At 33.1% G+C, this 14,889-nt stretch overlaps 1 protein-coding gene across 1 annotated transcript in view; it reads left to right on the plus strand.

The window, feature by feature from the left end:
* LOC121442859 (ATP-binding cassette sub-family B member 7, mitochondrial-like) overlaps positions 1-10,735 on the plus strand; it is a 92,989-nt gene extending 82,254 nt beyond the window's left edge. The window contains exons 13-16 of the mRNA XM_041644511.1: positions 125-296; positions 1,618-1,721; positions 3,896-4,003; positions 10,377-10,735. Coding sequence (XP_041500445.1) covers positions 125-296; positions 1,618-1,721; positions 3,896-4,003; positions 10,377-10,592 — 600 coding nt within the window. The 3' untranslated portion in view covers positions 10,593-10,735. The remainder of the gene's footprint in view (positions 1-124; positions 297-1,617; positions 1,722-3,895; positions 4,004-10,376) is intronic.
* Positions 10,736-14,889: the final 4,154 nt, after the last annotated feature.

The following is a 14,889-nucleotide window of genomic DNA, read 5'->3' on the forward strand; positions in this document are numbered from 1 at the left end:
CTAGTAAAATGGATTGTTGTGGTTTGCTATTTACAATTACTTTATGTCTTTATACTTTTTAAAATTTATATAAATTTGTGTAATGAACACATATACAACGGGTGTCTATACAAATCTGCTTCAGGATGCTGTCCTCTTCCATAACACTATCTACTACAACCTTTTATATGGAAACATCAGTGCTTCACCAGAGGAAGTATATGCAGTAGCAAAATTAGCTGGTCTTCATGATGCAATTCTTCGAATGCCACATGGATATGACACACAAGTCGGGGAACGAGGACTCAAACTATCAGGTGAGCAAAGATTTTAAAGCTTCTACTTTTATATTCTCCTCAAACCAATTTGTTGGGACTTTTTATATTATTGATGGAATCTCATATATATCAGTGTTAATGTATAATCCACAACCTTTAAGGAAAGCCAAGACTTACTCACTTGGAATATAGTAAAAGTACAGTTAATTAGTTTAGTACTGAATAGTGTATCTCTCATCTTATTTCCTAGGTGAGGTTTAGATGTCTAAACATCCTTACTCTTGTCCTGTTCATTTTCTTATCTTTCTTAGTTAGCTCACTGGTGAAAGAAATTTTGAGGTTTTTATATGTTTCTCTGCAAATGTTTAATCATGAGATGGTATATTTAATCATAACTTTAAAATGGCTGGATTTTTGAATAATTTATTTATTTACAAAATTTATTAAGTATACACTGCATGGCTCCTATGCCAAATTATGTATCGCTAAATGGGCCTGCTGTCAAGCAATGTGTGGTCTATTAGAAATTTTTTATTTAAGTTAAGAATATTTTAAGCAAAGATTTTCTAGTTAACTTTGTTTGTGGTTATTATTTGATCATAGCTTAGTAATATATGTTTATCATTTAAGTGTACCTTATAAAAGTTTATATAACTTGCCCTTGTAGTTAAGAGAAGGTAAAATGTATTTGGTATATACTCTTACTTTGAAAAATGCTATTAAATAACAGCTTATCTCAAAACATACTTAAATATTAGCAGATTGGGACCTTTTATGTTAAGTCATAAATTAGGTATTCATGGTTTCATGTCTTTAAGTTTTCTAGTTTCAGATATTGGGTTTGTCCTTTGATTTGTTGATTCATTGCTAATGATTTTTTTTTTTTTTGGTTTTTCGAGACAGGGTTTCTCTGTGGTTTTGGAGCCTGTCCTGGAACTAGCTCTTGTAGACCAGGCTGGTCTCGAACTCACAGAGATCCGCCTGCCTCTGCCTCCCGAGTGGCTAATGAATTTTTTATCTAAGGGTTTTGCATATTGAAATATCCATAATAGAAAGTAACATATATGATAAACATGCTTTTGGTAAGAACAATTGAAAAAATCAAAGTTGTTACTTCTCATTTTTATTCATTTCACTGACATGAATCAGAGATTCATTAAGATTGAATTTGTATTCCAGGAAATATCGTTTGTCACAGGATACCATATATAGACATAGACTGAACAATTCAGTTATGTGGCAAGTGATAAAGAATTTAGGTAAATGTTACAGGTATAATTTGATGGTTATAATCAACAGGAATACTAGAAACAGAATATTCCTGTATTGTGTTTCCTTAAATGAAAATATTCTTTTTCAGGAGGAGAAAAACAGAGAGTAGCAATTGCAAGAGCCATTTTGAAGGACCCCCCAGTTATTCTCTATGATGAAGCTACTTCATCATTAGACTCAATAACTGAAGAGGTAAATGACAATGAAAATAACAAAATAAACTTTTTTCCTTGGAATCTTCAGTGCAATGTCTGCATTACTTAGAACAGTGGTTCTCAACTTTCCTAATGTGACCCTTAATACCCTCATGTTGTGGTGACCCCCAACCATAAAATTATTTCTGTTGCTACTTCATAATTTGGCTACTTTTATGAATTGTAATATATGTGTACCTGTTACACAAGAAGTCTGATATGTGACCCTGTGAAGGGATCATTTGACCTCCAAAGGGGCTGCAACTTACAGGTTGAGAACCACTGACTTAGTGTTTTGAATGTATTTCAGTGGGAGATATTATAAAGTAAAATAGCCAACCCCGTCTTTTTATATGGCAAGTGTTAGTAAATTCTACAAAAGCCAGGTTGCATTGAACCAGATAATACATTGTTACAAATGTGCTTCCTTTTGGAAGTGTATGATACGCTATGCTATTACTGTATCGCTCCTGTATCTTGCAAAGCTGTACATATTACCTGACATGCTAGTGAGGGAAGAAAGTTTTAGTAACTATCTTATTGTTTAGCACTCCTTAATAGAAGTCATGTAAGTGACTCTGACACAGTCTAACCAGAATGCCTTTCACTTACTATTGAAGTGCAAGTCAGGCCATCCAACCCTTAGAATAGTACCATTTGTTTCAGTTCACAAAAGTGTTATGTAACAGCAAAACTTTTGTGACAGTGATGCCATGATACTACCCCAACTAGTACATTGTGTCTCATAACATCTTTACATTACATCCAAAAGTTTCAGCAACAATGGTAATTTCTTGTAGGTTAGTCTTGAACTAAAGCTAGGCAAATGTTGCAGTTTGCTACTTTTCACTGAGTATGTGGTAGGAACCTAATGTTAACTTAGAGGTCTTCTTTCAGCTTTACAGGCAATGTGATGTAATATTTACATGTGGAATTAAATTTGAGGGAACATTATTATTTTATTAGCAACATATTTAAAACAGTTCAAAGTAGATTCATTTGAGAATTACATTTTGAATGAATATTGAACAGGACTAGATCACATTCACAAGAGAATAGCAACCTATTTATGAGAACTTCATGCCTAATTATATGTTGTACAAGTTATAAGCTAACAGGATAAAATTTATAACAGCAGCTTTTGAGTCACATAATATAATTATGTTAGAGAATATATCCCATTCAGCATTTACAAGGAATTCCTCAGAAGAAGAAGTTTTGATAAATTTCAGTGAGTCCTTTTAATAGGTAAAGGGAAGTCTGAATTTGAGCTTTTATAGGTAAGAAAGGAGAGAGACTCTCTACAAACATAAGGTTGATCATTAGTCTGTCCTAGTAAAAACATAAGGTCTCCTTTTCAGAAAACTGTATGTTCCCTGTAATTTATGCTTTTAAAATATGAAATGTTTAGAAATACCTGTGGGAAGCCAGTGAGCATATCCCTATTACCCACACTGTTTCTCTAGCCAACAACTTCTATAGATAATTGAATTACACATGTAACTGTCTTACAGTTTATAGGCAGTAAACAAAATCTGTTTTCTAGAATGTATTAAGAACTCAAAATGTGAAAAGGCACACCTTTAATTCTATCAGTGTAAGGCCATTTGGATCTACATAGTAAGTCTTGTAGCAACCAAAGCTACATACTGAGACCCTATCTCAAAACAACAAACAAGAACTCAAAATGCTTTTGGAAAAAAAAAAGACTGCCTCAAGTAAAAAGTTCTTGGATGTGTTTTGCCTTTGAACTAAGGAAAAACAAATGTTCCTGCAGGCTTTCAGACTCCTTTCTTTGAGTTTTTTTTTTTTTTTGGTATTTTCTCTGCATCCTGTTACTTGAATATTTCCTCATTTTAGTTTTCTTCTTATTGATAAGATTATAGATGACCATGTTCCTCATACCACCAGAGTTTGTCTTTTTAAAATCATATTGTCCCAGATGTTTTAGGGACATGTTGCCTAAGTGATATTTTTTATTTTAGTATTCTAATGATTACTTTCCAATTTTCTTTGTTTTTTTGTCCTTTTGTTTCTTTTAGTATTAGAGGTGAAATATTTAGTGTTGATATGAATTCCTAAGTTCCTTTAGTAAAGATAGCATTGTTTTACTTTCCATTAACCTAATGAAAGCTCTGGTTTGGTTTTCTCCTACTCTTGTCAAACTTGTAGGCTATTCTTAGTGCCATGAGGGATGTGGTGAAGCACAGAACTTCGATTTTCATTGCACACAGATTGTCAACAGTGGTTGATGCAGATGAAATCATTGTCCTGAGCCAGGTAAGAAATGAACTTTAAAAGACAGTATTCATTAGAGAATTCATTATCAGCCTTAATTAGAGAAGTTTTTCTCTGCAATGATAGGCAGTGAATGAAAGGACTTATGGCTGCTGAAGATGCAGAAAATAACTGACAGTTGAGTGTTCAGCCCTAAACAGCACATTTATGCCACTACCTCTAATGCTTAGGGAACATGGAGGAATGGGTCAGGGGTGTTGGATTGGGGGATAAAGAACCAGAAGAAAAGGAGAAAGACTGTGAGGCGCTATTTTCTGGCCGTGACACAGCAATTGTAATCATCATCTTTCAGCAACTGCAGCTTCCTGCACCGGGTGTGCACAAGATTGAGCCAGTCAGCAGTCAAGTCATGAATACAGGAGGGTGTCACAGGGCATATCCTTCCCCAAGAAACTATTAACTGCTTATGGATTCTAGGGGAGGGTTGTGATTGTCTTCACTTGTGTACCCAAGGTGAAGCCACCAGACTCTAGTGGATACTTCTAAGCCAATGGTCATATAGGTTGTCCTGGTAAAAATCAGTGGATTACAAAACAAAAAGACATGAATGTAGGAAACACATTTATAGGGAAGAGGAGATTTAACAGGGGTAAAATGAAGACAAGAAAGGGCAGTGGTGAAAGTAATCAGTAAATTTTATATATCTATATGAACTTATCAAAGAATAAATTCAATAGAAACTATAAAAGGAAAAATGGTAGTATTTGAAGAATCTTAGAAATAGTTATAGGTACCCAAAGTTTAATTACTGTATCCAATGAAATATTGCAGAATTTGTGTTCTTTTGATGAAATTAAATCCTAATAGTATTCTGGTTTTTGTCACTTTTGTAGAAAATAATGCATTAAATTTCCAAGAAGGATAAACTATATTAACTCACTCTTTATTAAAGTACTAAAAGCAAATGTTTGATCAGGAAAGTATTAAATCTTCAAGATAGAAGCATATTTTCAATGATTGTCTATATAAAATAATTTTGCTTCGTTCAGTTTTGCCCTGAATAGATCTTTGCACAGTGTCTTTGTATTTTCATTATATATATATATATATACATATACATATATATATACATATATATGTATATCATTAATATCTTAAAATTTACAGTAAAATAAAAATGATCATTTTTTAAAGTGACTATTTAATTTTGTTTTCATTGTAGGTAAAGTAAAAATATACTATTTTATCACTTTTGAGGGAATTACTATACAAGCTTACTATCTAAATGTTCTTAGCAATCGTTGTGATTGGCAGATCTGAACATTTTTAATAATTGTCCTTTACTCCTGTCTTTAAGGATCTTTTTCCCTCACCTCTTAGCATTTGATTATTTCTAACACTGTTCAGTTTTTCATATCACATACAGAGCTTTTGCTGTCATTATCGTTCTTTTCTAATCAATACTTCTATTTTTTATTGTTTTGGAAGCCAGTGTACTGAGAGTTAAGAGATGGGAAGCAGTTGTGTGCTTTCTAAAGTTTGAGTTATCAAGAGGGACTTTTTTGTGATACTACAGATTGAACTCAGAGCCTTATACATGCTATCAAGTGTTCTACTGTTGAACTGTATTCCCAGCCCACAAAGGTTTTTTTTTTCATTCCACTAACATTTAGACAGTATTCATTATTGTGGTATTTATACCCTTTATTCTATAAGGGATTTATATGTTTGTGACTTTAAATGTGTTAGTTTGTTCCTAAATGTTGACATTCTTTAGAAAATAAGTTGTTTTTCCCAATATGGTTAAACCAAAATATCTTAAATGGTAACTTAAACCTTACTATATCTTTGATATTTAAGAATCTAAAATAAAATCTGAAATTTTGTACCTTTTAAACTAAGCTTAACAAATTATATGCAGTCATGCTCTCCGAGCTTTTATTCAATAATAGAAAATATTGAGATTTCTTAGTAAATAATGTATTTACATATGTCTGTGCAGAAATGTCACAACATTGCCCCATGGGTTTTGAATTACAATTAACGTATTAATGGCCATAGCATATGTAGCTACATAAACTTTCTTGGTATTTTTGTTAGCCCTCTAATTGGTTAATTTTATGACCTCATTTTCAACTGGGGGTTTGTCTGCCACCTCAGTCAGGCATTGTCAAAATTTGTTTATATTTCTGTTAAGATGTCATGCCTATGAGACATCTGATTGATCATGGAAGATTAGACACAGCAATTAATGTTTGAGGCTGCAATAAGATGGCCAGGTATCCAAATGTTCATCCTATCACAAAGTGTGCCAATTGAGAAGGCCATTCGCATGCACACAGCCTCCAGTTAGCTTTTTAATGTTCTATTCTTTGGTGTTAGGAGAGAATAAAGTGTTAGAAGAGAATAAATGAAGATATCTAAAGCAAACAGAATGAAAAAGGGTTCAATAAAATACACAGACAATACAAAGAACTGTAATAAATATTTTAAAATTTAATATTCCTAGAAGTCATGATAAATTAAACATTTCTAAAATAATGATAGGTACTATTCAGAAAAGGAAAGGAAGCATATGGCATGGTTTCTGGGATATATGATTGAATGAAAAAAAGTGGCGTACAAACAACATGTATGCCGTCTTTTGCAAGAAGGATGGGGATGGAGAATATATGTATATGTGCTTAAATTCTGAAGAGAAATTCAAGAAGGATAAAATAGAAACTAAAACAGTTGGCTATCTGCAGAATGGAGATGAAAATGGTTTGCAAGACATGAGCAAATAAGATCTTCCTGAATATGTATGTTTATATTAATTTTGCTTTTGATCTATTTTATGTGTTGAAAAAAGTTTATACATACATATACATATAAATATATATGTATATGTGTGTATGTTTGTTTGTATGTATGTATGTATGCACAGTCCCAAACGTATTGACATGTTATGAAAGCAGAAGGAACATTACTATTTTTTTTAACATTACTATTTTTAATGGGCTGAAAAGGACTAGTTGGAGGAAAAAATGTGGAAGAGATTAATATATATGTATTAACACTTCACAGCGAAGCACTTTATCTTGTATACTAACTAAAACAAAAATTAATCAAGGATACAAAAACAAAAATTGAATACTAACAGGAAGCAAAACTGTCATTGACAACCACACAAAAAAGAATAGAATCTATCCATGTAATTTTTAATGTAATATTCTAATTATATACGCTTATTAAATGTCCTAATTTTCTTCTCTGTTGCTGTGATAAAAACACTGACCAAAACCAACTTGGGGGAAGGACGAATCTACTTGCTTACAAGTTACAGTCTTTCTTTGAGGAAAGCCAAGGCAGGAGCTGATGCAGAGGCCATGAGGGATGCTGCTTGCTGGCTTGTTCCCCTTCCCTTGCTCAGCCTGCTTTCTTACACACCCGAAGATTACCTGCTCAGCGATGGCATCACCCACAGTACTGGGACTTTCCACATTAATCAATCAAGTACATACCCTCCAGACTTGCCTACAAGCCAATCTTATGGAAGCACTCTCTCAATTAAGGTTCCTTCTTCCCAGATGTGCCAAGTTTGTATCAAGTTGACAAAAAAAAACTAATTAGGATATTAAATATAAATGTATAATTATATTTATTACATCATATCACCAAGTTATAGTTCTTTTAATCTACCTACTTAACAACTTCCCCATGTATTATATAATACACAAGTGTATTATAAGGATAAATAGTCCAAAGGGAAGAGTTGGTAATTCTATGGAAGTACCCATTTTGAAATTATTCTGTATGTAAGTAAGACTGAGAAGCATATACTGAGTAAATACACTGCTCTTAGAACAGAGATGTTACTTGGGAGAAGAAAGTTGCAAGTAAAAAAATCATCAGAGGATAGGAAGACTCTCACAAGGTTTATGTTTTAACAGAATTACCCATATAAATTCCTTATGCAGAAAGTATTCTAATTCTGTCTACTGCAAAAGCCTGGGAGCAATGAAATTCTGAAAGTAATGAGCATTCCCAGCACACAGATTTTGGACACTAAATTACTATTTCTCACTAAAAGGACCCAAACCTTCTTCGATAAAAGCTGATCTGGGGTAGGGGAACTAATGAACACATGTCACAAGGACACAGGAACCACTTTGACCTCCCACTGGCCAAATGTGGGATAATTAGAGCAGTCAAATAAATAATGGTGCTAATGAGTTGTAACATCCTGAATAAAAAACTAATTTTTTCATCCATGATAATACTTTTAAAACAAGAAGTGCCAAGAGGAAAAGAAAAGCCCTTCTTTAAGAATACCACCAGCCAGCCTATAGAAGGAATGATAAATTTAGAAAATCAGATTTTGCCACCACCATTGTAATAATTGTGTTTAGAAAACAATCACCGCTGGCTGATAAGACTATTGAGGAACAGATTTTTCAATCGGTTTGAAAGTAAAACCCATAGGTTACTTATTATGAGCATAAAACTTGATGGTTAAATACAGAAATTTTCTAGATACCTTTAACACAAGATCAAATTTCATATCAGTAATGGAGCAAACCAACCTCCTTACCTTCTGATATGATGCTGCATTGAAGACATATTACTCTTTTTAATATTTTATTTTTATTTTTAATTATGTGTATATGTGTAGGTCTGTGGGATAGAGAGGTGGTGCTCATGAGTTTAGTGCCAGGAGAGTCCATTAGAAGGTCTTGAATCCCCTGAAGCAGCAGTTACAGGCCATTATGAGCTGGGTACTGGAAACCCAGCTCAAGTTCTCTCAGAGATGAAGAAGGACTCCTAATAGCTGAGCCATCTCTGACCCCACATGACTTAAAAATCAGGAAAAACTAGATTAATCCAAACTGAAGGGCAGTCTTTATATTAAAAAAAACTCTAAGCAAGTTAGACTTGGACATTTAAAAAATGTCAGTGTCATAAAGAGAGAGTAGGACACTGCTAGAAATGCAGTGTGTAGATGCAGGCAGTATTCTCGTTACTGCTCAGACCGCAGCTCCTTTGCATTGTACTCAATAAACTATTCTTGAAAAGGGAAAACTATTTAAAATCAGTATTTTGCTTTTCTTCAGCTCCTAGGTGGAAAAAAAAAGGTATTGTTGTAATATTTACTAAAGGTTGAAAATGAAGCATATGTTAAGATAAGAGTATCATGGCATTGCTAAATTTCTTGGGTGTGATATAATTATGTCAGGCATGTAAAATTGTCTCTTACTTTTAAAGATATGTATGTACTAGTGAGATATTTAGAAGTATAATATCAGTATGTACAGCTCATTCTCAGATTGTTTGACAAGATAGAATATGATTTTATGTACAGGTAAAGATATGTCCTTATTGCATATAGTATATGAGAGAGAATACGTAGAAAGTGAGACAAAGCAAGTATGGGATGAAACTAAACAAATGAGGCAGTTACTAAGTCTAGGAAGAAAAAACTGTAAGAAAAATATGTATATAAACCCAGTGTTTACATGATTCATCATGAAACATGTAATCATAAAGTAAACAACATAAAATACGTGCATAGACATAACAAAATAATCAGAGCAAGAATTTGTGATACAGGAGGTGTTATTAGAAGAGTGAAAAATTCAGCAGAGGAATTATGGGATGATTGGAGTATTGACTCTTCAACTTCCTTAATAAGTTCATAAATAATGCCATAAATCAAGAAGCAATATAGCCATAGATGTGTACAAATCCAGTACTTGAGCGTTGGCACAGACTGACTTCACTAATATTACAGAAAGTGTCTATTTGGAACAATTCTGTCTATAAGAATGCCCATGAAAGTGACAAATTCTTTTTGTCTCTCATCATGTTTAACAGTAGCCATCAGATAGGAAATAATTCTGGATCAGAGCCTGGAGTCCATGCCAAATCAATGAATGTTGTTTTAATAGGCACTGTTAACAAAAAGAGCTACTGGAAGAAGTAAACTTAATTTTCATGAAATCTTCTTTATTTCATGAAATTTTATTTCAGAATTCACATGGATTTAACAATATTGTTTTTAAATCCTTTAAATCCCTGTATAAATAACAGAGCTTTTGATTTGAACATTTGCTGATTACAGAAAAATCACCTTTTTAGAATTTTAATCTTCTTTTTATGCCTTTCAGAATGAAAAATAAAACAGTAAATCTTTATTTCTTTATGTTCTATGATGTCTGTAGGATTGGGAATCTCATAGTTTTTGTTAACTGAGTCTGGGTAGTACAGCAGTGGAGAAGCATTCCCACCTCAGTTCTTTCCAGTGGAGCTATGAATGAGGAATTAGAAGAGGTGTTTTAATGAATACAGGTCCTTCAAATATCTTTCATTATAAGTTACTATATAGTTTTAGGTATTATGCTGGTTAACTGACATGTACCTTGTGTTTATTTTTTAGGGGAAGGTAGCTGAACGTGGTACCCACTATGGTCTGCTTGCTAACTCTAGCAGTATCTACTCAGAGATGTGGCATACACAGAGCAGTCGTGTACAGAATAATGATAACCTCGGATGGGGAGCAAAGAAAGAAAGGCTCTCCAAAGAAGAGGAAAGGAAGAAGCTCCAAGAAGAAATTGTTAACAGTGTGAAAGGCTGTGGCAATTGTTCCTGCTAAGGAACACAAGACTATTTTTGTCTTTCTTTTTGTTGTCTTGTTTGGTTTTAGAGTACACATTTGCACTGAAGCAAAACTTGTTCATAAATTTTCAAATTTTACATTCTCATTCCTTTAATCTTATTAAATAACATATATTTGAAGGAGGGTTTGATTTTTATGTCTTTCACCATCTTTTGAATGTGACATCTATAATTATCCCCCCAGTTATTTTTCTTGTCCCTGCCCCAGTTGTGTTCAGTGCATAATTCTTGTTACCATTTGATTTGACCCTATAGTCATTTTTGAAGTCTGATATTCATTTGCTATTGATAAACAGATGAAGTAGAGTGATTTCCAAATTTATGCAGTATTTAAACCTCCTTTGTGCTGACAAGTTTTAGAGAGAGTGGCTTTTTTCTCTTAAAATTAAACAGGAATAAAAAAGAGAAGAGTGTAGGTTTTCTCTTCCTTCCTCCCTCCAATTATAGTTCTTTGTCAGTCTGAAAATTAGTTTGCAAATACACTTAATGTTGGAACTTACCAAAATGAACTGTACTTATACTTTGGGCATTTTCCTTTTTGACACCTATAGTAAGAGTTATTATTATGTCCTTTTTTGAAGAAAAACTCACATTGGTATAGAATATTATCTTTAATCGCCACTGTAACTCTTCTCTAGTGATTGGAATTTTATTTTGACCCCCCACCCAAGTTTTTGTTTTGAACCAAAATTTACTAATTTTTATTTCAAGTCTCAGAAACCTTGATGTCATTTGAAAGTTATTATACTGGCAATGATCCCCAAAGTTTAAGGAGTTAATGGTCTTTCCTATTTCTATCTTAAATGCACTGCTTTTGCTATCTGAAGTTATACAGTGAAATAAGTAAATAGGATGTTGTACATCCACACATGTGAATGTCTGTGTACATGCTAATATATGTATATAAGTCAGTGTCCCCTTAAAATTATTAAAAAACATTTGATAAATAGGAAAGAATTCCATCTATAGGTATATTCTTTAGGTGACCAGATCTCTTAATCTGTATTGACACTTCACAATTGCAGTTTATTGTAACATTTTTTCTTACTTATTCATAATTTAATGAATTTTTGTTAAGTCTAATGTAAAAGAGAGACTAAGTGATATAGAAAAACATTTTACCTGTTGGAAATAATTATTAAAATGATATCACTTAAAAAGATGTTCTTTTAATTCAGACATAGTAAAAAGTACACCTGGAGTCTCAGCATCAGGAGGTTGAGTCCAGGAATTTGAGGCTAACCTGGGCAATATAGTGAGACCCTTTCTCTTAAAACTGAAAAAGGAAACAAAAAGTTCTTCTCTTGTTTCAGTATGAATTTAATTTGTTTGATAATACCCATTCATTTTGAAACATGTGTATCTCATGAATGGCCACATAATCATTTATAATGTGGCTTTATTTCTCAGGAAAGGTCCTAAACTGCTTGTTACATTATGGTTTTAATGTGTTTTAAATGATAATTTAGTGTGGGAGAGATTAATATTTTTTGATTTGTGTTATTGTAATTGGTGAATAAATACCTTCTGTTATATAATACTTTGCTGATCTGAAGCCATTATTTCAGTTAATCTTTGATGCCAAAGTAATTTTTGCAGGATCTTGCTTTTAAAATTGAAAATAACACTGCTATGTTTTGTGGTTTGTTTTGTTGATATTTCTTGCTCTCAAGATGTAGTTATCAGTGCTATTCTCGAGGGGGGAAGAGTACATCCTTTGAATAAATCAGTTACATTACTGCAGATGTGATTAAATTTAGATAAAAATTTTGCATCACTATTAATTCCTTCATTTGCAGCAATGCTGATGGAGATGATGGAACTCACAGAGACAAGCAGAGTGTAATAATCATTAGTAAGAATTCTTCTTGAAGTGTACATAGCAGTGTTCAAAGAAAGTTATTTTGTGATATAGGGAACATTTACTCCAAGAAAGTAGGAATATTTTCAGGGTAGGGATAATATTCCCACTAAGATTTTGAAACTATTTTCTTTTCATATGTTTGCAGGTGGTTCTTAGGCATTTGTAGTCATTAACCTATCTTTCGGCTAACAAAGCTAAAATTATCTAAAAAAGACAGAGTAGAGACAATAACTAAGTCTTAAAGACATCTTTTTAAAAATTACGTCATCCTCAGGTGGTTCTATAGAGGGAAATAATAGACAGATGAAGATGAAAGACAAGCTTCCTGGGATGATTCAGTCATGGGAAATGCCAAGAAAAGGGCAGTTAATTATAATGCACTAATTTTTACATCACAATATTACATAATTACGCAAAAAGGATAATGTGTATAAATTAAAAATGAAAGCAGCATTGCAGCATTGTTTTTTTAATATATTGGGAAGAGTAAGTTATACTTTTAAAATATGAGCTTTGAAAATAGAGCAAGATAATGGGGGTTCATTTCTTAACATCTCTTTTTTTTAAGGATTAAAAAAATTATTCTCTTCTTAAAGAAATCCCACTTTACAAAAATTAGCTTGAAGCCAAGGTAATTTAGGATCATAAAACTGGGCCAGATGCTTTACTGATCGTCCTTAACATAGAACTGTCTTGTTGTGCAGATGGGCTCATTTGGAAATTTTTAACAGCTCAAGCCAGGGTCACTTCTGAGAATCAGGAAGACCTTCACATCTGAACATGAACAGTCTCAAGATATGCATACCTCTGCAGGGATTTGCACCTCTTATATACCTTACAATGAATATTCTGACTTTCTCTTCCATGTTGACAGATCTCAGTTTTTGAAGATGGCTATTTTTTTAAAACTTGTTTTACTCTGAAGGCCAGGTATTTAAAAGCTGTATTTGTTTCTAGATCGCTTTTCTAGACCTTGTTTCTAGATCGCTTTTCCATACTGCCATCTTGTTCCTATCCTTCCTACTTGCTGAATATATCACCAAGTAGCTGCCTTTTCTGTATATATTTCTAATTCCCTCATCTTGTAACTTGATTACAAGATATTCTGTTTTGAATTAGCAGTTAAAAGTGTTTAAATATGTTTGTAATTACAGTTTGTTTTTAATTATAGAAAAATTCCTTCTTTTCCCTTCTAAGTGTATTGATCTGGGATGTAAACTGTATGCTAAATTACACCATTGAGTGAGACATTCTGGATAAAGCTGATTGAGACAAAACATCTCAGCCAAGGATTTATCTTACCACAATTCTCTTGTTTGTAGCAACCTGTGCAGATAATCATCACTGAATAAATATGCTATCTTTGTGCCTAGAAATGAGTGTCTGATGGAAATAAGTTTTCTGCAGTGCTCAGGGAAACTGACATTTTGTTCCTTACACACTTGGAATAAATACAGGTAATTACTAAGCACTTTGGGAATATGGCCTTGCAGCTTTAGACAGCAGGTAAAAACTTGGCTTTTTTTTCAGTAAGAAAGTAAATGTTTGCAGAGTTATGATATAGGTAAAATGGTAGCAAATTATGGTGGTTTTATTTAGCATTAAGCTGTCATATTTTTGATAGCCAACCAGTGAAAAGGCCCTAGTTTCTTACTTATCCCCAGTTTCTCAATTGTATGATTAGGAGGGAAACCTTGGGGTTGGGAAATGTCTTGCCTGCATTTTTGATTAGCTAGGTAAAATTGGAAATGAAGTATGTGTTCTAATTAAAAACAGATTGGAAGTTTTTAAAAAATATATACAGATTGTTTCCATATTTCATGTTCTCATATAGATACAGTAAAATGTTCACTGGTGTCTTTCTCTTCCTTTTTCATAAAACCATGGGGTTTTAAAGTTGGAAGGGGTTTAAAGGTCATTTAGTATATTTTTTCTTATTCTATAACTGAGAAAGCTGAACTTCAAGAGAAAGCACTCCAGTAGAGGCTAAGCAGGAGTGAAAACCCCAGTTCTTGTGTTGTACCATATTTCCACACATTTGGAAATAAATTTAAGGCTCATGGTTGAGAATGGAGAATTAATGACTTCCACAGGCCTCCCCAACAAAGCAACAATTTAACTGCTTTTTGGAAAGTTGTTATAAGGACTGGAGAGATTGCTCAGTGGTTAAGAAACCTGCTCATGCAGAGAACCCAAGTTCAGTTCCCAGCACCTACATCAGGCAGTTAACTCCAGTTCTAGAAATTCAACACCCTCTTCTGGCCTCTGAAGGCATTTATACTCATGTGCACATACCCACCAGACACACATGCATGCACATATTTTAAAAATATAAATAAATCTTTTTGAAAGTTAATTGAAAGAAAAAATAGTCTGTTGAATGCTCCTAAAAATGTCCTATGGGCTTATA

This window comes from Microtus oregoni, unplaced genomic scaffold (assembly GCF_018167655.1).
Source record: "Microtus oregoni isolate MIOR12 unplaced genomic scaffold, Mior012 000097F_ref0000449, whole genome shotgun sequence".
Lineage (NCBI taxonomy): Eukaryota > Metazoa > Chordata > Mammalia > Rodentia > Cricetidae > Microtus > Microtus oregoni.